We start from the raw sequence: 26,954 nt of genomic DNA, 5'->3' as shown, positions 1-26,954 counted from the left end.
TTATAATGTTTTTCACAATAAATTAATGGACGCCTTATACACTGTTTACCCATAAATCCAGCTATGAGGGCCCACTGCAGAGTCAAAATTAATGTTTTTCCAGCTTATTAGTTTATATTATATTGTGGTTATTTTATTACCACTATATAGGAGTTGTGGGTTCACAGTTAGCGGAAGATGTATCAAACCTTTGATAGAGATGAAACTGCCCATATCAACTATTCGTCTTTTAACTATCATTTATCTGGCACAGTTTATAAAGTGATAATTCGAATCTGATTGGTTGCTATGGGCAATTTCTCCACTTTATCTCTCTCTAGGGTTTGATACTGTACATTTCCCCTTAAGAATGTTCCATAGGTTTACATGCCCATCTCTCAGTATCAGTGGCGGAACTAGAGAGTGGAGGGCCAAAGTGCAAGAATATGCTTTGGGTCCCCCTATGCAGTGCCCCACATAGTGGTACCCCTATGCAGTGCCCCCAGTAGTGCCCCTTATATAGTGCCCCCAGTAGTAGTCCCCCCTATGTGCAGTGCCCCCAGTAGTCGACCCCCCTATGTGCAGTGCCCCAGTAGTCGTCCCTCCTATGTGTAGTGCCCCCAGTAGTAGTCCCTGCTATGTTCAGTGCCCCCAGTAGCAGTTCTCTTTAGGTGCAGTGCCGTAGTAGGGGATGTAGTCTGGAACCCGACGGTCTAAATGCCGACCGCCGGCTCCGGACTGCATTATCCCGACTAGGGATGAATGACAGGCGTCTATATGTAGACGCCTGTAATTTGCCCGACGTCGGGAGACCGGCGCCCGGCATCCCGATCGAGCGGATGCCGGGCGCCGCAGCAGACAGCCGCGGGGGGAGGGTTAGGTTTAGGGCTCCCGGGGGGACTTAGGGTTAGGCACCCCCCAGGAGGTTAGGGTTAGGCTAGGGGGAGGGAGGGTTAGGGTTAGGCACCCCCTGGGGGAGGTTAGGGTTAGGCACCTCCCCGGGGGACTTAGGATTAGGCAGCGGGGAAGGGGGGGTTAGGTTTAGGCACTTAGAGGGGGGGGTTAGGGTTAGGCACAGGGGGGGAGGTTAGGGTTAGGCACCCGTAAGGAGGGTTAGGGTTAGGGGGGTTAAGTTAGGTTAGTAAATACTTACCTTTAGGACGATCTGGATTTCCTCCTTTGTTGGGCAGCCGCTGTTGGGAATTGAACCGCCGGCCATGCGCCCGGCGTTAATACATATAACGCCCCGTAGTAGTCTCCCCTATGTGCTGTGACCCCAGTAGTAGTCCCCGCTATGTTCAGTGCCCCCAGTAGTACTTCCTGCTATGTGCAGTGCCCCGAGTAGTAGTCCCTGCTATGTGCAGTGCCCCCAGTGGTAGTTCCCCCTATGTGCAGTACTCCCAGTAGTAGTTCCCTCTATGTGCAGTGCCCTCCGTAGTAGTTCCCCCTATGTGCAGTGCCCCCAGTAGTAGTTCCCTTTAGGTGCAGTGCCCCAGTAGTAGTCCCCCCTATGTGCAGTGCCCCAAGTAGTAGTTCCCTTTAGGTGCAGTGCCCCAGTAGTAGTCCCCCCTATGTACAGTGCCCCCGGTAGTAGTCCCCCCTATGTAGAGTGCCCCAGTAGTAGTTCCCCCTATGTCGCAGTCCGCATATAGGACAAACACACACAAAAAAAACCCCACTTACCTGAATCCCCGCTCCTGCGCCCGCCTCTGTCTGCTGCTCTGTCTTTCCGACATGCTCTCGCTCTGCACTATGGGAGAGACGTCTCTCCCATCACCCACTGCGTGAGCTCCAGCCCGGCTCCCTCCATGGACGCAGCAGCCAATGAGAGTCTGTCTGACTCTCATTGGCTGCCAAAACAAACACACCGCCGCAGGGTACGAGTGTACTATCCGGGGCCGGCGGCGGTGTTTGTTGTGTAGTGCAGACCGCACTCACTGCGGTCTGCACTACACTGTGGGACCCAGGGGACACTGGCAGCGGGTGCAGCGGTGCTGTTGGCTGCAGGGGCTATGGGCCGCTAGTTCCGCCACTGCTGAGTATTGCTCGTGGTCTTACTCTGCGTGTTCTAGTCATGTTTGTGCATGCCAGCTATTGCATTGTATAGCTATGCCAATTGTTTCATAGTTGATTTGATGGTAATTTGTTGTGTTATGATGTTTTCAATGGGTGGGATGTACCATCACAAAGGACAGCTCTTATCGGGAGAGCTGTCCTTTGCAATTTTCTTGGTACATACCGCAGTAATGACCCGCGGCATGTACCTCAGGACAGGGGGGATGTACCGCATCGCAGAAGCGATGCTTAGTACATCCTACCCTATGTCTACTAATGTGCGCATTTTCTGGTCTGCAAGGACTGGTATCCCTGTTGCATTGTATAGCAATCTTTAAAAAAAAGTGTTTTACAATAAATAAATAAATAAATAATAATAATAAGTTTTGTAGTACACATATATATTTGTATTTATTCAAAAGATGATGCAATTATTATGTTATTTATATATATATATCTGTAGGGATGTTTCAAGTTCTTGTCGGAACAGAAAATATCTGAGATATGCTGTTTCCGGTAGGGAAAACCTTCCTCTATATACTGTAAAACCTTTTTATGTATAGTAGGCACCACACGTTTCCTGTAGCAAAGGACAGTAAATTCCACTTCAAGTCACAGATACAAATTCACCCAGTGATTACTGCGGCTTCACGGTGACACAAAGTCATAGGCAAATGCAGGGGGGGTTCCGGTTGCTTGGAAACCGCCCTCCACAACTAATTTATGTGGAAGATAGAAATGTATAATAAATTGCACTAGTCAGTCATTGACAGCAAACAAGGAAACTTTAACACCCACTGTAAGCAGCTTGTTTATCAGTTCCTGTAATACAGCAAAAACCAATGCTATACTGTATGACCAGCATTACACTTACCTGAGATTCTTTAAAGTCTTTTACTCCCACACAATAAACAATAGCACCCATTTTGCGAGCTCTCTCTGCCTACATGAAAATAAAAAAATTATGGGAATATAAACACATGGTATATGCATTGCACTTGTATGTGATAATGCAATTCCCTTCCCCAATCCACGCACAGACACCAGTTATACATTGTTTTATGTATTTGCATGCAAAATGCTATGTTATAGTGTCACAACCGCTGACGCTGTAACTTATCATTTTGCATGCAGATACACCCGCAGTCGCTCACAGAATATAGGCATGCTGCATATAATTTTAAAGAGAGCAAGTGAAAGTCCGCACAGACCTTACATAACTATCATCCTTCCCCAATCATCCACATAAGTATCTAATAATACTGTATAGTGGGAGGTGCACCCAGGAATATAAATGAACTGTCAGTAGCCAGGAGTCAATCAGTGGGCATTCTACAGATAGCAGCAGGGCCAGACCTGGTTTTAAATATAGGGGTGAAAAAAATGCGTGAGGTTACCCCTATATTTTAAACTAGCTCCGGACCCTTTCTAGCGGGGGGACTGATGCCACGGCCAAGGATGCCCTTTCACCGGGCCCCCCAGCAGCAGCATCAGCCCTGACCACTAGTCTGCCCAGGCCAGGGATCCCTGGGGAGTTGGGGACGCCCCCAATAAAGGGGTCTCCCTCTCCAGGGCACCCCTGTCCTAGGCTGATAGCCCGGGGCTATCCCCGCCACCTCTGGGTGGTGGGTGGCTGGTTGATAGTGTAGTGTTAAAAATAGAATTAACAACATTGTCTTTACAGTAGAACTGCAGGTCCCAGCAAGCCTCCCCCACATGCTAGTACTTGGAGAACCACAAGTACCAGCATGCGGGGCATTAAGGGGCCACTGGTACGTGTAGTTCACCTGTAAAGAAATGTGTAAAAAAACACAAGACACACACACCGTGAAAATAAAGATTTATTACATCCATATAAACTCACACATACTGCACTCACCTTCTTCCAGATGTAAAAAAAAGATCCAGTACTCACCTTTTGTCCGACGATGTTCTCTGCAGTAATCCAAATAGGGCCCCGGACACACTGTAACAACACACTCCAGCATGTTGTTACAGTTACGCTAATGACAGCTCAGGGTTTGAGCTGTCATTAGTTACCGGGCCGCGAGCCAATAAGCGGCGGCTTAACATTAGCGTGCGCTCATTGGCTGGGACCAACGTGGCCAATGAGCGGCTCCTCCACGTGGGTCCCAGCCAATGAGCGGCCGCTAATGGAAGCTGCCGCTGATTGGCTCGCGGCTCGGCACTAATGATAGCTCAGTCTCCATGAGCGGTCATTAGCGTAATGTATCAACATGCTGTAGCATGTTGATACAGTGGGGTAAATTTACTAAGAATCGAGTCTGGGAGAGTTTGCTTTCTTTCAACTCGACTAGCTTCACTGAAACTCAGGTGATTTCAGACTCCTGAGACTCTCAAATTCACCAAGAAGTGAGTTTAGCTGAGAGTGTGATGTCCGATGGTGAAGCAGAACGAGATATCTCCTCCGAGTAGCAGGTTTTGCAGGAAATGACTCACCCGAGATTGCAGTGTCTTCTGTCTGCAAAACTCTCCCGAGCAAGCAGCCTGCACATATCAGTGAGATATGTGTAAGCTGCTTGTTTTGCAGCCTGTAAACAAACGGGTTACAAGTTTTTTTTAAAAAAGACAAATGGCCCCCCCTAAGCTTAACCAGCCCCGGACTTGCCAGCCTGTCCTGGCTCTTAAAATTATGGGGAACAAAATGAGTAGGGTTCAACCGTAATTTAAGAACCAGCACCAGGCTGCAGGGCCAGACCTGGTTTTAAATATAGGTGGGGAAAAAATGCGTGAGGTTACCCCTATATTTAAAACCAGCTCTGGACCCTTTCTAGCGGAGGACTGATGTCACAGCCAGGGGTGCCCTCTCTTCACCACCCCCACGCTACAGCATGTTGTTACAGTTACGCTAATGACAGCTCAGGGTTTGAGCTGTCATTAGTTACTGGGCCGCGAGCCAATCAGCGGCAACTTAACATTAGTGGCCGCTCATTGGCTGGGACCCACGTGGACTTAGCCAATGAGCGGCTGCTCCACGTGGGTCCCAGCCAATGAGCGTCCGTTAATGGAAGCCGCCACTGATTGGCTCGCGGCCCGGCACTAATGATAGCTCATTCTCCATGAGCTGTCATTAGTGTAATGTATCAACATGCTGTAGCGTGTTGATACAGTGGGGTAAATTTACTAAGAATCGAGTCTGGGAGAGTTTGCTTTTTTTTCAACTCGACTAGCTTCACCGAAACTTGGGTGATTTGAGGCTCCTGAGACTCTCAAATTTACCAAGAAGTGAGTTTAACTGAGAGTGAGATGTCCGATGGTGAAGCACAACGAGATATCTCCCCCGAGTAGCAGGTTTTGCAGGAGATTTCTCCTCTGAGTAGCAGGTTTAGCAGGAGATGACTCACCTGAGATTGCAGTGTCTTCTCTCTGCAAAACTCTCCCGAGCAAGTAGCCTGCACATATCAGTGAGATATGTGTAAGCTGCTTGTGTTGTAGCCTGTAAAAAAATTATTAAAAGTTTTAAAAAAAAATGACATAGGGCCCCCCCCTAAAGCTTAACCAGCCCCGGACTTGCCAGCCTGTCCTGGTTCTTAAAAAAATGGGGAACAAAATGAGTAAGGTTCCACCGTTATTTAAGAACCAACACCAGGCTGCAGGGCCAGACCTGGTTTTAAATATAGGGGGGAAAAATGCGTGAGGTTACCCCTATATTTAAAACCAGCTCTGGACCCTTTCTAGTGGGGGACTGATGCCACAGGCAGGGGTGCCCCCCAGCAGCAGCATCAGCCCTGACCACTAGTCAGCCCAGGCCAGGGATCCCTGGGGAATTGGGGACCCCCCAATAAAGGGGTCTCCCTCTCCAGTGCACCCCTGGCCTAGGCTGATAGCCAGGGGCTATCCCCGCAACCCCTGGGCGGTGGGTGGCAGATTGATAGTGTAGGTGTAGAGTTAAAAATAGAATTAACAATATTGTCTTTACAGTAGAACTGCAGGTCCCAGCAAGCCTCCACCGCATGCTGGTACTTGGAGAACCACAAGTACCAGCATGCGGGGCATTAAGGGGCTGCTGGTACGTGTAGTTCACCTGTAACGAAATGTGTAAAAAAACACAGGACACACACACCGTGAAAATAAAGATTTTTTACATCCATACACACTCACATACTCACCTTTTTCCAGATGTTCACGTCCCCTTCTCAACATAAAGTATCCAATGGAAGTACCTGTAAAAAAAAAATCCAATACTCACCTTTTGTCACACTATGTTCTCCGTAGTAATCCAAATAGGGCCCCGGACACACTGCAACAACACGCTACAGCATGTTGATACATTACGCTAATGACAGCTCATGGAGAATGAGCTATCAATAGTGCCAGGCCGCAAGTCAATCAGTGGCGGCTTCCATTAGCGGCCGCTCATTGGCTGGGACCCACGTGGAGCAGCCGCTCATTGGCTAAGTCCACGTGGGTCCCAGCCAATGAGCGGCCGCTAATGTTAAGCCGCCGCTGATTGGCTCGCGGCACGGTAACTAATGACAGCTCAAACCCTGAGCTGTCATTAGCGTAACTGTAACAACATGCTGTAGCGTGTTGTTACAGTGTGTCCGAGGCCCTATTTGGATTACTGCGGAGAACATCGTGGGACAAAAGGTGAGTATTGGATCTTTTTTTACAGGTATTTCCATTGGATACTTTACATTGAGAAGGGGATGTGAACATCTGGAAGAAGGTGAGTATGTGTGAGTGTGTATGTATGTAATAAAACTTTATTTTCACAGTGTGTGTGCCTTGTGTTTTTTTACACATTTCTTTACAGCTGAACTACACGTACCAGTGGCCCCTTAATGCCCCGCATGCTGGTACTTGTGCTTCTCCAAGTACCAGCATGCGGGGGAGGCTTGCTGGGACCTGCAGTTCTACTGTAAAGACAATGTTGTTAATTCCATTTTTCACACTACACTATCAACCCACCGCCCAGGGGTGGCAGGGATAGCCCAGGCTATCAGTCTAGGACAGGGGTGCCCTGGAGAGGGGAACCCCTTTATTGGGGGGTCCCCAACTGTCCAAGGATCCCTGGTCTGGGCTAACTAGCATTCAGGGCTGATGCTGCGGCTGGGGGGCCCGGTGAAAGGGCACCCCTGGCTGTGACATCAGTTCCCCGCTAGAAAGGGTCCGGAGCTGGTTTAAAATATTGGGGTAAGCTCACGCATTTTTCACCCCTATATTTAAAACCCGGTATGGCCCTGCAGCCTGGTGCTGGTTCTTAAATTACGGTGGAACCCTACTCATTTTGTTCCCCATAATTTTAAGAACCAAGACAGGCTGACAAGTCCGGGGCTGGTTAAGCTTTAGGGGGGGGGCGTTATGTAATTTTTTTAACACTTTTACCCCGTTTTTTTACAGGCTAGAACACAAACAGCTTACACATATCTCACTGATATGTGCAGGCTGCTTGCTCGGGAGAGTTTTGCAGAGAGAAGACACAGCAATCTCTGGTGAGTAATCTCCTGCAAAATGTGCTACTCGGGGGAGAAATCTCCTGCAAAACCTGCTACTCGGGGGAGATATCTCGTTCTGCTTCACCATCGGACATCTCACTCTCAGCTAAACTCACTTCTTGGTAAATTTGGAGTCTCAGAAGCCTCAAATCACCCGAGTTTCAGCATAGCTAATCGTGTTGAAAAAAAAAAAAACTCTCCCAGACTCGATTCTTAGTAAATTTACCCCTTTGAGTATATTTTTACAGGGGACCGACCAGAGGGGTATTCGCATTACTAGCAAACACCCTCTTACACACATTATTTATCAAAATAAATATTGTTCATGACTGCAGCTGCGTTTTGGCAGGAAAGTATTATTTTTTGCATTGTTTTTATTATTGTCAGGGCAAGCAAAGTATCCAAGTGCTCAGGGAAAGAAGGGGCAGTGTAATAAGCAAACACTTTAACACCTAGCAAACTAGTGAACCTTATTAGTGCTTGTATCTAAAGCTACATATGGCAGTGGGCATCACACCTCTCCAATTACCATGTGCCTGTGATTTGGTTGAAAAACATTTTTAATTTCAGTTTCAGCAACTTCATTTATGAAACTGAAGTTATAACCTAGGCAAAGAACAGGATCTGTCTATTGGAAGATCAAACGTACAGCACTACAATTTTTTCTCTCACAAAGCAGGACTTTAAAGATCCTCGGGTGTTTAGCTAATGTACATGACATAAGTGAAACTGTTAGCAAGCTGTAACATTCAGTAAGAAAAACAGAGGCCAGCAAATGGCAAATAACACACTTTAAGGATCTTCACACTTGCTGAGAAATTAAACAGTTGTTTGTCTGCTGCTGCCCAGGATGTAATTGCAGGATGAGTGAAACACATCAGTGTGCCTAGGGCAAACAGATCTTACTATGAATAAAGCTAGGTACACACTATACCAGCGGTTCCCAAACTTGGTTCTCAAGGCACCCTAACAGTCCAAGTTTTAAGAATATCTATGCTTGACCACAGGTGACTTAATTACAGTGACGTGCAATGATATCAATGGCTGGGGAGGCACACATGGAGATGGGTTTGAGTGCTGGGAACCTGTCTCACCCCCTACTCACTGTAACTCTCCCCTCACTACACTAAGCTTCAGTGTCCATTGATTCTCCTACCTGCATCACTGTATCTTCTCTTGCTTCTGCTGACTGAGCTCCGATCTCTAAACACTTCAGTGCACTTCCTGGTCACATGACACATCCATGGTTCCATCAATGCTCAAGGCATGCCACCCATACTCAGAGGCATGCCTCTATTAGCTCTCTTTCTGTGCAGCTTACTGCCCGTGGTGTGGCCCGTACCCAGCTCTGCAAGCAGTGTCTGACTATACAGAAGCGAGGCTGAGCTGTTGCTGCCTCATCTCTCGTCTCCCTGCAGTCCCAGGGACCTCCACAAAGCTGGTGAGTGTTAACTATAAAAATTTTAAGCTGGTGAGTGTTAACTATAAAAATTATTAGAATAAACAAAGAAGATGTTTATGAGTTATAGATATCTTCTTTGCATTATTCTAATCATTTTATATCAAATATCAGGAGTACGACAGGAAAGGCTCTGCCTACAATGACTGCACATCTCTGCTTAATTAGTACCTCAGTCAATTTGATTTAACCACCTGTGCTCAACCATGGATATCTCTAAAACCTGAACTGTTGGGGAGCCTTGAGGACCGCTTTTGGGAACCTCTGCACTATATAGTTATTGAGCCAATTTGCGAATAATCGGGTGATCGACCTGATTTATTGTATAGTGTGTATGAACGATCATTTCAGCGTTTCACCGATAAAACGGTTAGAGAACATCCACAAACGCATTCCTTCCATTATCTGATCTGTCGGTCAAGAACGAAAATCTCGGCCTCAAATTCAAATGTGTGCGATATCTGCCCATGTTTCCTATGTTCTCCTGTCACTATGTCATCATTCTTGTGGGTGGACATATGCAAAATCAGTATGGTGTGGTGGAAAATCGCTGGCTTCTATGGAAACATTGCATAATGTGTAGCACAGATATTGGGGCAGGCAATTTGCTGAAAAATCGACCCGTTTGTCGCCCCAATCAAAATATACGGCCAGTGTGTACCCAAGTAATTTAGTTAACTAAATGCAAGAAAATACCTTTCAGTTTACTGAAGATTCTGTTGCATAGTCTTGGCCGCCCCTATTTGTTTCATATGATTTAGTATAATGTGAGTATTTTTAAACTCATTGTTAACCAAAAACAATTGGTAGAAACAGTTTGCTCATTAAGTTCATTCATAAAAATCACATGTAGACATAAACTGGAATTGCGCGATTCAGCCCTGGTCACACAGAGCCTGATTGAGATGTCGATACAATGGGGTTATTTACGCAGTTCAGCGATTATCGGCCAAGTGCGCATGCGTCACGATCGTACTGCCAAGGTACCTTAGAGATGCCGCTCGCAGTAAGGATTTTTTTGCAAAATGATTGACATTTAGGGACCGTTTGGTGCCGGTTACGGGGAGTGACGGCAAAAACTTAGGCATGTCGCGGACGTTTTTGGGGCATCTCTTTATACTACTGTGATCCCGTACCCAGAAAACCTGGCGCCAGTGTCTCAGTTCCCGTGGTGCCATTCTGCGCGACCATAGGGTTACTCAGATGGTCGATTATCGAAGGAACTGTGAGCGCTGCTCCATCTTTGTACGCGCTTGCGAGGATCTGCGAGGCGACCGGTGGGCTGCGTGCTTTAGCAGATTTTCACACAGCAGCTGCGCACGGGATCGCAACTGCGATTGCATTAGCGTCCACATATGAATCAGGCCCACAGTGCGTCGCGTCATTCACATGCCGTACTAACATAGGCATAACATAAAGCCAGTAATACAGTATATGATGACCCAGCACATCTTACTCATTTCTGGCTGGATTGCATGTCCAAATAAAAATGTCCCATGTATAAGATTAATTCTTATATTTGATAGTCTGGTGATTTATGTTATTTACAGAGCCATGGGCAGCTGTTTTTTTTAAATGTAAAGCAGCAAATGAGCAGATGATTGCACTTTGCGCTTTCTGAAACCAACAAAACATTGACGTACCTCTTTTTCTGCATAGTAGAACTGGTTTTGTTGCAGTTCCCCATCAGTAAGAGCTATAATAACACTCGCCGCTCTGGCACCTGAGGGTGGGGGGGAAGAGTGTAAACATCAGTTCAAATTCAAAAATGACAGAAATAGAATTTTATTCAGTATACTGTATATCAGTGATGGCAACAGGCGGCCCCCCGATCCATCACCTGCTGCAGCCCCCAGCTCATTCCTGCTTTATCTACAGACTTGTGTAGCTTGTAACACTGCCTGCAGATCCGTTATTACAGATATGCCTTCATTAAATATATTCCTTTAACATATTAATGAGATTATGGGTAATGTGCCGGCCCTTTTAAAGGTTAGAGGACAGCCCATTAAATATATCAAGCTGTCTATCCCTAATGCACGAGTATATAGATCCCACTGCAAAGCTGCCACAAAAACATGGTAGTTTTGTAGTGCAACCAGACACGGTGCTACCTTTAGGCAGCTTTAAAGGTGCCGGCTTCTGGAGGGCGCCGATGATGGCGCCGATGATGGCTGAGTAGCATATTATGAATATGCGGCAGTGTTATGAGGTATATTATGATTTTGGCGCTCTGCTGTGTGCAATATTATATTATGAAATTGGGACACTACTGTGTGGCATATTATTATTTAACTGGGGAGACTGATGCATGGCATATTATGAATTGGAGGGAGCAGGGGCAGTTGGTGAAATATTGCCTAGGGTGCCCGGAAACCTTGCACTGCCCCTTAGTGCAACCAGGGCGGTTTAAGACAGGAAGGGGTCAGTGGGCAGCCTCTGTGCAGGCCCCCTCCTCTCCGTCAGCCCAGTAGAGTCGGGATTTGTGCCAGAGTTTACTGCGCAGACTTTTCTAGTACGCATGTGCTAATCATGTGCAACGCCATTTTCCCGATGATTTCTGTCTGCAGCACCAGCCGACGCGGGACTCCGGAGAGGTAAGTATAATTGTATGGGTGTGCGGTGTGGGCCGTCCTAGGCCCAGGGGCCAGTGTACTAACCAAGAGAATGGCGGTTCTCACACGCTGAGCATTCATTGCGCAGTTACTCATTTCAATGGGAATGACAGGATCTATGCTGAGCATTTTGGTTTTTTTTGCCAAGCCAGAACATGGTTGCCACTTGGACTGAAGAAGACTAGTGGATTTACGTAAGTAATAAATGTATAAAATGTCTAGGGGAGTTTTTTCAATAAATTATACATTTTCAGTGGGTAAGAAGCGTCTTAATTTTAATATTGTTTTACAGTTGTACACAGGTGCCAACAGGTCCTTTTATCCACTTGTGGTTCTCCAATTGCCAGCATGCCCTTCTATCCATTTAAGGGCTGTCTTCAATTAGCCGCGATAAGCCGTTTTAGCTGAAAAAGTTTAGCAGATGATGTCATTTCGCCAGGTGAAAACTTATCCCCGTATTCAATTCCAAGGACTTTTCGCCTACGCGAAAAGTCAATGCAATGTAATCGGCGGACAAGTTTCGCCTATGAGTTGCAGGCGGAAAAAAGTGCAGATTTGCTATTTTGGGGTGCAAACTTCGGGAAACCCCCCTGCACCCTTGGAACAGTCCCACAAAGCTAAACTGTGTCAAAGAAATTGTAAAAAAAGACTTTAAAACACCCCAAAAAAGTACTTTCAAATTGGGGGGCGAAAAAGATCAAAGTTGGGGGACAAACTTAAAAACTAGCGAAATCGACTACAGGGGGGTCCCCAAGTATGGGAGGAATCGGTATGAAATACTGACTGACGCATGGCCGGCAGTTCAATTCCCGGCAGCGTCAGTCCGGCAGTGGCAGCCCGACAGCGCTGGAAATCCTGATCGTCCCTAGGTGATCCCTCGCCGGGATAAAGCAATCGGGAAGCCGGCTGTTGGGCTTATGTCAGCCGGTTTCCTGATTGTATACCGTATGGGACAGGTGTTTATTTGATTGCAGGTGCTTGAGGCAGGTGGATTTTTTACGTGATTTAAAACTTCACCATTTTCGCGTCCTTTCTAATACAAAACGGCGAATAGTGGAAACGCGCCCGATACTTTTCTGCATGCAAAACACGCGATGTAGACGAAAAGTCCGGCATGTGAAAAAGTATCGCGGGTGCAAAACTAATTGAATATGGCCCTAAGTAGGGCATGGCAGGGCTTGCTGGGACCTGTAATACACCAGTAAAAAAATTATATTTGTTTTACTATTAAACTTTATCATTACCCCAACACCCATGGACCACAAGTTATTAGAAGAGCCCTAGTGCTACCAGCATGCTATGCAAGGGGGAGACCTGCATTTTTTTGTGGGCAGAATCCCCCTAGGGCAAAGTTTCCGAAACTCTTCCATTACAGTCCAGGTTTTAGGATATACATGCTTGAGCACAGATGATTTAACTATCTGGACTTAAGCATGGATATCCTTAAAACCTGTACTGTAATGGCGGAGTTTGGGAATCTTTGCCCTAGGGAATACAACCCGGCGCTGACAGGCCTAATGCTGGTTGACAATATGGCGGGGGGACATGCGGGGGGACCCCACGCTGTATGGCCTCTTGCTATAGTGGCACCAGCCTACTACCAGTTCTGGTAGTGGAAAGTTTGAGGGAACCATATGCTTTTTGTACCACCTGATGTTTCCATAACCAAAACTAGGCATTTAAACTACCGTGTTTTTGTGCTTGATAAATATGGTTTATATAATTGTAATGGGAAAAAAATCAGAATGGAGGCTTTGGTTCTAAAGTATGGTTTAGAACCTATGGGAAAAAGAAGACTTTCCTGAGACACATCAAGTTACTACATTAATTAGGTTGGAAATTAATTATACAAAATTGGTAGTAGCATCACTTTTGATAATTAGATCTGTATGCTAAGTAATGTAATTATTGCTAATGGAAACAGTAATAACTTACCGTCACTGTTCGCATGAGAGATTTGTTCGTTAGCCTGTAAAAAACATTTAGGTACAGTTAACTTAATGACAACAAATGATTATATGAGCACTGTTGGTTTCTGCTAAGTATAATTTGAGGAGCAGCCTGGTTATATTGTACAATATACTTCTGGGAATGATGTGTTGTTTATTGCTGGGTATAATTTGCTGGTTAATATTGGTCTTATTGAGCTTCTCACCGCTAGATATAATATGCTTGTTATTACATGGTATGTAATAAAATACAAATATTTATAGTAAGAGAAATTAGCAAGTGACCACTGTTTTGCATGGCCACGCACACCTTTAGAAAATAAATTTTTGATAAATTCTGCAAATTAAATAGAACATATAGGGGTCTATGTACTAAGCAGTGATAAGAGACAGAGTGAAAATTGATAAGTAAGTGATAAGGTGCCAGCCAATCAGCTCCCAACTGCTATCTCACAGGCTGTGTTTGAAAAATGAATTTGTGAATAATTTAGCAGCCCTTTAATATACAGAATGGCAACATTTATTTTAAGCTTATTATCACTTTAATATTAATACCTCACCTACAAGGAACAAGTTTTATGTTATGTGTATAATAAATAGTTATAGATGGACACTAGGGGCCTAATTCACATGTGGACACTAATACCATCGCAGCTGCAATCTCTCACGGATAGCAATTACTAAAATAAGCTAATGACTCACTCGCCGCCCTGTGGGTAGGGTTAGGCACTTGGAGGGGGGGGGGGAGGAGTTTAGGGTTAGGCACCCCTAAGGGAGAGTTAGGAGGGGGTTAGGTTAGTGGATATAGAAAATACTTCCCTGTCGGGATCTTCAGTGCCGGTCTTCCATGTCTACATGCGTCTGGCGGTATTTCATACCGATCCCCTGTTTGGGTCTGTCAATTTTCCTGTTTATTACCATTCTCACTTATAGCTTCCTTTTCTTTTATCCCCAGCAGCTCCAGGCCTCCCCTATCTCTTCCCTGGCCCTTCCCCATGAGGCCATGGCCCTTTTCAGGTGCACTATCTTATGTCCCTGTTTAAAAAATGAGGGGGGGGGGGGGCACCAATGCTCTCTCTGGCACAGGGCACCAAAAAGTCTAGTTACGGCTCTGCGCAATGGCTAACAGTCGCTCAGTCTGCATAAATATCTGCATTGTGTCCATATCTGAATAAGGCCATGGGCAGCAAAGCAAGAAATGCTGTTAATTCCCCGAAAATGCTGTTATCGTGAGTCTGACCACATTTCTCATATGCATTAAGCCCTGGAATGCGATATATATTTCAGGGCTTTGATGCGGTGGGTAACAGTGGGTGGCCAATAGAAGGCTATGGGATCTACTTCCTACCTGGGAGGGGTCCAATCATCGCGTCCATTTGTGCATGCGCAGAAGAATGCCAAAAGGATCTTCTGGGTCAGACACCCAGAAGTCCCTCACTCGCACAAGACAGCTCTGACCTCTTATCGCGAGACCTGTCCTTTGCTTTTTCCGTCATGCATACCGGTGTAATTAATACCGGCAGGTATGCGAAGAGTGGCAGGATGCATTGCATCCCGAATGCGATGCGTCATGCATCCCGCCCCCTATATTCATAGGAGCATATTCATTAATAATCGTGTTTTAGACCCAATAATCATCATTTTTTATCGATGAAAGGAGCCCGTCCCTGGGATAAGCAAAAGTAGTGATCACTTATTCATGATAGGGATGTGCGCCGGACCATTTTTGCCGGATTTGGATTTGGTTCTAATTCGTCGTCCGGCTTTGGATTTGGATTTGCCAAACTGCGTTGACTGGCTTTGGATTTGGATTTGGATTTTTTTACAAAAACTGACAAAAAAAGCTAAAATCACATAAATTGCTCTTTTTTTTCATCCTAGAGTATTATTAACCTCAATAACATTAATTTCCAGTCAATTTAGACCATATCACAGCTTATAATATTGTTTTCAACATTATTGGCCAAAGGTTGCAGTGAGCTGACTGGTTACTAAGCGACAAAGCAGCGGCACAATGACACAGACACCACAGTATAAAGCACATCTATGACATATTGCCACACAGCAGTAGCAGAAATGAAAAGTAGTGCACCCACCCAGTGGGGTATGGCCAGCAGAATCACAGTACTTGTTTACAAAGTGGGCTACGGCCCAAGGAGTCACAGTGCACAATCTTATTCACATTACACCACACATAGTGCCCCTGATTCACATTACACCATAAAATAGTGTCTCTTATTTATGTTACGACACACAGTAGTGACCCTTTTACACAATGCCCACAGTAGTGCCCCTTTTACACAATGCCCACAGTAGTGCCCCTTTTACACAATGCCCACAGTAGTGACCCTTATACACAAAGCCCACAGTAGTAGTGCCCCTTATACAATGTCCACAGTAGTAGTGCCACTTATACAATGCCCACAGCAATAGTGTCCCTTACACAATGCCCCCAGCAGTCGTGTCCCTTACACAATGTCCCCAGTAGTGGTGCCCCCTATGCAGTCCCCTTAGTAGTAGGGCCCCCTATGCAGTGCCCCCAGTAGTAGTATGACCCCCATTAGCAGGCCCCCAGTAGTATGCCCCCCCAGTAGTATGCCCCCATAAGCAGGCCCCCAGTAGAATGCCCTCCCAGTAGTATGCCCCCATAAGCAGGCCCCCAGTAATATGCCCCCCCAGTAGTATGCCCCCCATTAGCTGGCCCCCAGTAGTATGCCACCCCCCAGTAGTATGCCCCATAAGCAGGCCCCTAGTAGTATGCCCCCCAGTAGTATTCCCCCCAGTAGTATGCCCCCCATTAGCAGGCCCCCCATTAGCAGGCCCCCCCAGTAGTATGCCCCCATTAGCAGGCCCCCAGTAGTATGCCCCCCCAGTAGCAGGCCCCCTGTAGTATGCCCCCACAGTAGTAGGCCCCCCGGGAGTATGCCCCCCATTAGCAGGCCCCCAGTAGTATGCCCTCCCAGTAGCAGGCCCCCTGTAGTAGGTCTCTCCATTAGTAGACCACTCATTAGCAGGCCCCCATACACACACACACACACACACAAAAAAAAACGTACCTGTATCCCCGCTCCAGCCGCCATCCGCTCTGCTGCCACGCGACGAGGAGGGAGCCGGAAGACGGAGCTCATGAGTGAGCTCCAGCCGGCTCCCTCCGTGCAGCAGCCAATGAGAGCCTGTGTGACTCTCATTGGCTGCTGTAACAAACAAACAGCTGCCGCTAGCCGCTGTGTGTTTGTTCTGTGTAGGGCAGACCGCTATCACAGCGGTCTGCCCTACACTCGAGGAGCCCTGATGTCAGATTCTCTAGCGAGAGTCCGACATCAGTCGGCCGTCGTTCGGCCCCGAACAGGGATCTGAGTCAGGCGGAGAACACCCGAACAGGGTTCAGGTGGACTCGGATCCCCTATGTTTGGAGCGGTTCGGATTCCACAGAATCCAAACCGCTCATCTCTAATTCATGATCACTTTATTTTCTGCTTCAGCACTCCAGCGTCTGCGTTGTCATCAGACCACACATGTGGGAGCGGCCTAATGTCACATGACGTCCAGAGCTTGGTAAATTTGCCATTGAAGCAGCCCCTTACAAAACTATGATCATTTTATGATCGAAAATGGGGGATCGCAGCAGATAAAAATGGCAAATAGGGCCTGATTCAGCAAGGATCACTATTGCGATTACGCACGCAGATGGCCGATTGTTGCGTACTGTGCATGCGTTTGCATTGCAGTGCACGCACACGAACACTCCACTGCGATCGGGCAGTGAATACGCAGACCCATCGCAAAGTGATTGACAGGAAGCACTGTTTGGGGGTGGTGGTCGGCAAAATGCAGGCGTGCCAGTGCGTTTGAACAAGTGTGCGAGAGGCTCCGATGTTACCGATGCTTTCGCAGTCTTGCTAAGTGTTACGGATGTGTGTAAGGTAAGGTGGGCTACGTATGGCATTGCGATTGCAATCATTAGCATATCTTCGTAGTGAGATTGCTGGCATAATCGCTCTTGCGATTGCAATAGCAATCCTTGCTGAATCAGGCCCAAAGTCTTATAAAAGTTACCAGAAATTCAAGTCATAATAATGTGAATAATAACTGTAAGCTGATATAATATGGTGTCACATGGGTTATCATTGCTGCCTCACAAGGGTGGCGCCATGGGTGGGTTTCCAGCCAGGATACTATCTTGTATGTTCTTCTCCCCGTTTTTTGTCCGTGTGTTCCCTCAGGGTGTGATCAGGTTTCCTCCCACACCCCAAAACTGGAAGGGGAATTGTTTTCTGACTAAACTAACCCAGTTTTTGTGATTGATTGGTAGGGAATAAAGATTATTAACTCCACTGGGGCAGATACTGATATGAATGATTAAATATTCTACATATCGTGCAGCGTAATATTCAGTCACTATATAAATTAAGATACATAATGAAATAAAATGCATTTTGAAACATTCACAGATGTATTTGAAAAAGGTCCAAGACCTAGGCCAATCTTATCATTTTCCATTATCACATATCTCTGGAACCGAATCTGCTCCTAGGTAAACTCTTGCGGGAATTAAATTAAAATGAATAAATAAATAAATAAGGTTCCCTCGAATTGTGAGAATCATGCCAAAGGATAGCATCTGTGCTTAGTGGCTATCTATCAATGCAAGTAGAATATTTTTAGGAAGAATGGAAGTAATAAGGGGGAGATGTACTAAGCTGTGGAGAGATAAAGTACCAACCAGTCAGCTCCTAACTGTCACTTTACAGTCGGTAGGCTCCATTTACAAATGAGTTTCAGCTGTTGAAACTCGTTACTTATGATAAACAACACTTCGTCCTATTTAGTAATGCACGTTTAGGATTTGTGTATAATAGCGCTATTTGTTAGCATTGTAATCATGAAAACCATATCTTAGCGTCCGTTTATGTAAAATAATATCCCCAGGCGTTGGCGTCTTATAAAAAACTCTCACAGGCTAGGAGGTCCCGGCAGTCAGCTGCGGCATCCGGAGATTTACCCAGAATTCCTAGCAGACGCTGTGTACCATGTGATCAGGCCAATGCGTAGAGGCTGGCTGTGACAAGCTCATCGGCTTCCAAGGACTGACACTGCGCATGTACAATATATTCACTTCAGTGCGCATGTGCCAGACTCAAGTTTTTTTTTTTTAAATATATATCGCCAGCGTTATATACATATGAAAAATAGTGCTGACATGACCTTTTTTCATTAGCGCTCGCTCCGAACAGGAAGATTGTTAAATAATGAATGTAAAATGAAAAAAAAAAAATGCAGAGAGGGAAAAAGATATTTATCACTATGCTTCTGATTCATTTGTAAATGGAGCCCTGTGTTTGAAAAATGACAGGAGTTGAATGGTTGGTACTTTATCTCGCTCCACGGCTCAGTACATCTACTCCTAACATGGTGAAATAGGAATACATAAATATTTAGTTGGGTCAGATTATACATTTATTTATTTTAGAACATCTTGGGCTCATCCAGATAAACATGGTCTAGACGAGCCCAAATTTTATTTTGTAGAAAGTATCAATGTCAAAACCAATTAGCACTGTCTTATCACATAAAACCATATTTACCCTTTTAAATCCCTTATGCATGAAAGTGTCACCTCCCGGCATCTCAAAACTAAGGGTCTCCAGACCTTGTCGGATCAGTTCTCTGTGGAGGATACACACAGACTGAGTATTATACAGGAATAATAATATTACATCATTTATAAACTGTTTATCCATCAAAATGTGTCCAAGCAATTTTAAATGGTACCTTTCATCAATAATGTGCAACATTATTTACTTGCAGTACTGTATGTAAACTCAACATTCCCAGTGTGAAAACATTAAATAAATGGTAGAATACTGACCTCACTACCTTAGGAAGGAAGCTGCAACTTTAAATGTTTTGTGCATGTACTGTAATATGCAGGTGAGGTTACCCTAATAAGAAAAATATGGGTTCTAGGCTCACTGGGCTAATCAGCACCTTACATGTAGTCAGCTAGCGGAACCCGAGCATAGTGGGGAACACAGCCCGATTCCTGCTGCTCTCTCCTGTGTGAGGGGGTCTTGCAAATCTAGGAGTTGGACCTGGTAGACCACCACACCTGTAATCTGAATGAGCTCTTGTGGGACTAAGGAGAGGAGGAGGCCTCTAACAGAAGGGAGGAGGTGACCGATATCTTATCCAGCACTAAGAGGGGGTCATATAGCGGTCAGGCACGTGCTCATCTTCCTCTTTCCAGGGCAGTCACATAAAGGCAACTCCACCCTGCCCACCCATTCTTACTGGATTAAGTCACAGAGAATAGCAAGGTTAGGTTGTCATTATTGTAAGGGTATGTGTATGTTTTGTACGCTTATTAAAAAAGAACAACAAAAGGAAATAAAAGATAAAAAATGACAGCAACAGACAACAACAACAACAACAACAACAACAACAACAAAAGGAATACAAAAAACTGGTAATTTAGTTATAGTTAAATGTATACAGGGTATAAGTGCAAATTGTTATGTCACAGGCTGTGTAAGGGAGGGGGCATGAAAAAAAAACATTTCTCTTACAGGGGGGTCAGTCCCTCATAATGGGAATTGTGGGCCTGATTCAGAGCCGGACGCTATTTGCGGACGGTCGTTCTGAAAAAGGGGCCGGATATTTAAATGAAGCGCTCGCTCTTTGCGGTCTGTTGATGCCTCTATATCTGAACGAGCGAACGAAACATGCGCTCGCTATTTTGTAAAGACGCCCCCTGGCCGCTCGCATAATACGTCATCTCCGCTATTTATTAGATTAATCGAGTACATCGAAAGGCGTATGAACTGCTCGCTATTCTTGTGGTAGCATTTTCCTACTGCAATCATGTGAGCAGTTCAGGCTAAAAGACAACCATGTGACGTGGCCGATGACGCTGCTTTGTCAATTATGCACACGCTTAAAACGCCCGTTTTGACCGTTTGGCACGCCTGCGTTCGGATCTCCACTCCCCGTTTTCAAGCACCTTCCCCTGTTACCACCCACAAACGCCTCATCCTGTCACTCAAATTAGCAGGCATTCGCTATTTTGCGAGCACACGATTTCCGACCGCACTGACTGGTTGGCACATGCGCATTACAACCCATACGCATGCACAGATGTGCGAACATCGCTCGGAACGAATGAGCGGCCGCTTACGAGCGGCTCTGAATCAGGCCCCGTGTCCGTTACATTTTTTGGGAGAAATCTATGGTGTTCCTGAACTGTTCTCTTCCTTGGCGAAGGTCTTATCCCCTTGAGTGGTTTCCACTGTGACTTAGGGGCAGATATATGACATTTCTAAAGAGGACAGGTGGAAAAGTCACCCATAGCAACCAGCATTTTATAGAATGTATGTGATAAATGACAGTTAGAAGCTGATTGGTTGCTATTAGAGACGTGCGGGTTCAGTTTTACTTTGTTATTTTTTCACCACATTAGCGCAAGTTCGGATTAGTTCGGATTTACCTTATTGGCTATCCAAAACACGTGAGAGCAGGATAGCCAATAAGATAACTCCGAACTAATCCGAACGAAAAAGAACCAAGTAAAACCCAACCCGCACATCTCTAGTTGCTATGGGCAACGTCTCCATTTTATCTTGCTCAAAGGCTTGATACATCTCCCCCACAAAACCTAATAACAGTTACTGCTCAGTGTTGCTGGGGAATGAAGTAGGTTATGCAACACAAGACTGCACTGTCCCCTCTATGTGGATGCACGAGGTCATCCATCGGCATTAGGCATTACTGTTATCAGCACTACTGGGGACAGTGCTGTCACTGCTTCACTCTCATGCAGGGCTGCCCATATTATATATATCACCTTTACAAGGGGTGATATATATGCCTCTGAATGCCAGGTGGACAGTGGGAGGGCAGAGTATCTGTGATCCTGTGGTTTGTGGCCATATCCCTCCCCTTACTGGTCACACCTTGGGCACTAAATTGACTGCTCTGCCTCTCACCTTGGTCAAATTGTTAGTAAAGGATGATGTATTTCTTGGGTGAAATCTGTAAACAGGAGGAAGGAATTCATTGGGGATAGAGGGGTGGGAAGCTCATCCATCTGTGGTCATGTCATCAAAGATAAACAATAGTGTACATTTCACCTGCCCTTATTCCTTTATCCCATGAACATTTTACACTTTGTAGTTAAGGCTGAGCTCAGTATGTACAATTGCATCATAGGATATGGCTTGTTTAATGGGATTTTCCACTTTAAGTGAACTGCCAAGGTTAAAGCTTGTGCCCAAAGTATCAGAGCTGCAGGTAGATTTAGATAATATAGTTATATATGGTAGGTAATTAGAAGAAACACGGACAGATAAAGGGCCTCATTTATCAACGAGTTTTATCATACACTACGAGTGATAAAACTTGTTGTATATGATAAATGGTGCACCAGCCAATGAGGTCCCAACTGTCATTTTTCAAACAGATAACAGCTGGAAGGTGATTGGCTGGGGCACCATTATCATACACAACGAGTTTTATCACTTGGGGCTCTATTTACTACAATCCGCATTTTGAATGCAGATTGTAGTTATATCACATCGCATTGCGAATTCAGGGATTTACTAAAAAACCCTTGCAGGGACAGAGCTTGCGATAAAGCTCTGTCCCTGCGAATCCCCTCCACATACTTATCAGGGTATTTTCGCAAAAAATACCGTGACAAGTGCCGACGCGTGCGCCGACTAACCATCGCTAAGCCCCACCCCCTGATGCTAAGCACCGTCCCCTGCGATGGCTGACCCCCCCACAACCCCCCCTCCCCCCCCGTGACCCCCCCATCCCTTAATTACACTTACCTGCAGTGATCAGTGCTCTGGTGATGTTCTCCGTGGCTCCGGTCAGCTGACATCCCATCCTGCACTGGGACTTGGTCAGCTGATGACCGGACCCCAGTGCAGGCTGGGAGACCAGCTGACCGGAGGGGAGATATCAACGAAGCCCCGATCACCGGTCCCTGGACTCAGGTAAGTTTTTTTTTTTTTTTAACTAATTATTATTATTTATTTTTTTTACAGTGTATCGGCATGTGGTCTGTTTAGACCACACAACTGATCACTGGGGCCGGCTCAGGGCTCTGCCCTGCCCTGGATAACGCCACCTCCAGGTGGTGTTATTATCAGAGGGCTTCCCCAATATTTTTTCACAATTTATTTTTAGTAATTTTGGCCAGATCACATTTCCCATTACAATTATGGGAAATGCGATCTGTTTACTAAAAATAAGTGATAATTATGGCTTGGAGTAGAATTTTACTAATTCTACTCCAATTGCCCTTTAGTAACTTTAGGTGATACTAAAATAATGTGAAAAGGGTGTGAAAACACCCTTTTTCACTATGTTAGTAAAAATAATGTTAATAAATAGAGCCCTTGTTGTGAATGATAAAACTCGTTGATAAATGAGGCACAAAATATGCTAAATGAAGATTAGGATCTGAGGGTAAAAATGTATATTGAAAGCAAAGTAGAATTGGGAGCACCAAGATTACCAATGGTGGGAGCACCAAGATTACCAATGGTGGGAGCACCAAGATGACCAATGGTGGGAGCACCAAGATGACCAATGGTGGGAGCACCAAGATGACCAATGGTGGCCCTGTTCACTGGCAGCTCCAACACACCATTCGTACCATGCCTAGAGAAACTCAATATATAAATATGTCTTGTGTGTATTTATGCATAAATAAAAACACATATTAAGTATGCTACAAAACAAATACAGCAATATAAGATGTGCTGTGGTTAGTCATAGGCAGGGCCATACCTATTTTCAGTCAGCTTCATGATGGTTTTTGCCCGAGAGGAGAAGACAATAAATGACATCCTCAGCATAGGGCTGTCCCACAGCACGGGCAGAAGAAAGGAAGACAAATACATACAGCAGTTGAATAAGGAAAAAAACATACTGTTCCTGACTACTATACGCCAACTAGACCACAATTTCTATAAGACCATGAATTGCCTTTGAATTTTGGATGACTCTCTCTAGCCTTTTAAAGATGTTTTGTTGTATGCCTCCCTAGCTTGTACCCCACCCACCCCCTCACTCGCCCTCGGTGCCCCTGTCTATACAGCTATGCTTGTATTTACAGACTCTAATTTTGAAGATAATTATTTGGTCTTTTAATATGACCATTTATTTTCTATCTTCATATTTATTATTTATGAACAGTGACATTATAAAAAGCATAAATAAACCCAGAAATGTACAATGTAACTTACTAAGATGACCGACTTCCACTATGTTCAAAGTAGAGTGTAACCCTCCCTCTCTCCCTCCCAAATAAATGCATTTTGAAAAGGTTCATATAGTCACATTGCATAGGCATTGCCCATTTATTTTAAAAACTTCACACTCACTTTGTGAATCTTTCAGTAAGACTTTCCACAAATTGGTAAATCTCATGCCAGTGGTTCCCCACACTGCCAGACCTACAGAAAAAATTACAATTACACTTTCAATCACAGAAAAAATATATATATATCATTGATATGGCAGTGATCTAATTTATCTATCCAATTCTGGTCAACTATTAAACCTCACTTTCACAGGTACCTAGAGTGAGGAACACAACTTGAGGTGTTCCAGCTGTGCTGCTACCAAGGCTGCAGGGCCTAGAGGGAGAGATCATCGCTGCCCTGTGCGCCTGTAGAGCTGCAACGCTGCCCAAAGGGCTCTATTTACGACAATCCGCATTGGTAATGCAGATTGTAGTGTGATATTACCGAGTGAATTCGCATTGCGAATTCAGGCAATATCACAGGGATTTACTACAAATCCCTTGCAGGGACAGAGCTTGCGATAAAGCTCTGTCCTTGCGAATCCCCTTCGGAGCCTTATCACGGTATTTTCGCATAAAATACCGTGAGTAAGTGCCCGCGCATGCGCCGACTGGTCGCAGTTGCTAACCCCCCTCCGGCGCTAAGCTCCGCCCCCAGCGCTAAGCTCTGCCCCCGCGACCCCCCTCTCCCTTACTTACACTTACCTGCATGCTCCAGGCCTCCGGTGATGTTCTCCATTCCTCCGGTTAGGTGATCTCCCATACTGCACTGGGGCCCGATCACCTGATGACCGGGCTGCAGTGCACTGTGGGAGACCAGCTGACAGTAGGGGAGTCATCACCGGAGGCCCGATCACCGGTCCCTGGAGTCAGGTAAGTAATTTTTTTTTTTACTATTTTTTTTTTTTCTTTTTTTTACAGTAATCAGCTTGCGGTATGTTTAGACCACACAGCTGATTACTGGGACCGACTCCCGGCTCTGCTCTCCCCGTTAGAGCAGGGCAGGAGGCCGGTAACCGGGGGAGACCCTGGATAATGCCACCTCCAGGTGGCATTATTATCACAAGGCTTTCCCCGATATTTTTTTCACATTTATTTTTAGTAACTCTGGTCAGATCACATTTCCCATTACAGTTATGGGAAATGCGATCTGCTTTACTAAAAATAAGTGATACTTAGGGGTTGGAGTCGAATTTTATGAATTCTACTCCAATTGCCCTATAGTAACTATAGGTGATACTAAAATAATGTGAAAAGGGTGTGAAAACATCCTTTTTCACTTTATTTTAGTAAAAATAATGTTAATAAATAGAGCCCAACGTGAGGTGAAGACTTTTGGAGGATGGCATGGTGTCAAGAAGGGCAGCAAAGAAGCCACTTCTCTCCAGGAAAAACATCAGGGACAGACTGATATTCTGCAAAAGGTACAGGATTGGACTGCTGAACACTGGGGTAAAGTTATTTTCTCTGATAAATCCTCATTCAGATTGTTTTGGGTATCTGGAAAAACGCTTGTCTGGAGAAGGAAAGGTGAGCGCTACCATCAGTCCTAAGGTCATTCATGTGTGGGGTTGCTTCTCAGGCAAGGGATGGGGATCACTCACAATTTTGCCTAAGAATATAGAATGGTACCACATCCTCAAGAGCAACTTCTCCCAACCATCCAAGAACAGTTTGGTGATGAACAATGGCTTTTTCAGCATAAGGGAGCACCTTGCCATAAGGCAATAGTGATAACTAAGTGGCTCGGGGAAAAAAACATTGAAATTTTGGGTCCATGGCCAGGAAGGGGGGGTATGGGCGGGACAAGGGGGAGTGGACGGGCGGGTGACGGGCATTTGTGGGCATGATGGGGTGGAGCCACACGATCACATCACTTTGGCCCCGCCCCTGCTACACAATGCCGATAATACATGCATTGTGGAGTAGGGGGCGGGACCAAAATGACGCAATTCAGTGTGGAAGATCATCGGCTGCCGGGAGGTTTGACTTCCTTTCCGGTGGGCCAGGAGCTGCACACGATTTTCGGGAGGCTCCCGGCCAAATCGTGAGGGTAGGCAAGCCTGCCTTAATCCCATTGAGAACTTGTGGTCAATACTCAAGAGGCGGGTGGACAAACAAAAACCCACAAATCCTGTCAAACTCCAAACATTGATAAGGCAAGAATGGGCGGCCATCAGTCAGTATGTGGTCCAGAAGTTGATTGACAACATGCCAGGGCGAATTGCAGAGGTCTTGAAAAAGAAGGGTCAGCACTGCAAATATTGATACTTTGCATAAACTTAATGTAATTTTCAATAAAAGCCTTTGACACTTATGAATTGCTTGTAATTTTACTTCAGTATACCATAGTAACATCTGACAAAAAGGTCTAAAAACACTGAAGCAGCAAACTTTGTGAAAACCAAATTCTCAAAACTTTTGGCCATGGTAGTACATTGTTGCATGTTTAACACTTTAATTTCCAGTTTGGAAGCAACATCAGAAGCTACATAGCTCCCAAATCTGATATTCCAATTAAACTGAAACAGGGAGCATGGATTATATCATTGCAAGTGGCCTACTGATGGTGTTTCATCTAGAGTTTAAGTTGAAGCTGTAAAACAATTTTTGTGAAGCATAATCCAAAGCATTATATCACATTGCATCAGGATAAAATATATCACATTGCATCAGTATAAAATATATTATATTGCATCAGTATAAAATATATTACATTGCATCAGGATAAAATATATTACATTGCATCAGGGTAAAATATATTACATTTCAGCCATCAGGATAAAATATATTACATTGCAGCCATCAGGATAAAATATATTACATTGCATCAGGATAAAATATATTACATTGCAGCCATCAGGATAAAATATATCACATTGCATCAGGATAAAATATATTACATTTCAGCCATCAGGATAAAATCTATTACATTACATCAGGATAAAATATATTACATTTCAGCCATCAGGATAAAATATATTACATTGCAGCCATCAGGATAAAATATATTACATTGCAGCCATCAGGATAAAATATATCACATTGCATCGGGATAAAATATATCACATTACATCAGGATAAAATATATTACATTGCAGCCATCAGGATAAAATCTATTACATT

General features: G+C 45.0%; 1 protein-coding gene across 2 annotated transcripts in view; it reads right to left on the bottom strand.

Annotated features, from left to right (window-relative positions):
• The window catches only part of LOC148522897 (anthrax toxin receptor 1-like), a 66,931-nt gene that overhangs the window by 25,455 nt on the left and 14,522 nt on the right, over window positions 1-26,954 (bottom strand). For both annotated transcript variants that reach the window (XR_015878480.1, XM_088473490.1), the window contains exons 2-7: window positions 23,908-23,979; window positions 23,312-23,383; window positions 19,102-19,183; window positions 13,503-13,536; window positions 10,596-10,675; window positions 2,909-2,977 (exon numbers count right to left, since the gene is read on the bottom strand). Coding sequence is in view for 1 of the 2 variants with exons in the window: in XM_088473490.1 (XP_088329616.1) it covers window positions 2,909-2,977; window positions 10,596-10,675; window positions 13,503-13,536; window positions 19,102-19,183; window positions 23,312-23,383; window positions 23,908-23,979 (409 nt within the window). In the remaining variant the exon portion in view is untranslated. The remainder of the gene's footprint in view (window positions 1-2,908; window positions 2,978-10,595; window positions 10,676-13,502; window positions 13,537-19,101; window positions 19,184-23,311; window positions 23,384-23,907; window positions 23,980-26,954) is intronic.

This window comes from Taudactylus pleione, unplaced genomic scaffold, assembly GCF_031769625.1.
Source record: "Taudactylus pleione unplaced genomic scaffold, aTauple2 ptg000136l, whole genome shotgun sequence".
NCBI lineage: Eukaryota > Metazoa > Chordata > Amphibia > Anura > Myobatrachidae > Taudactylus > Taudactylus pleione.
This window is presented reverse-complemented; position numbering and strand designations above follow the sequence as displayed.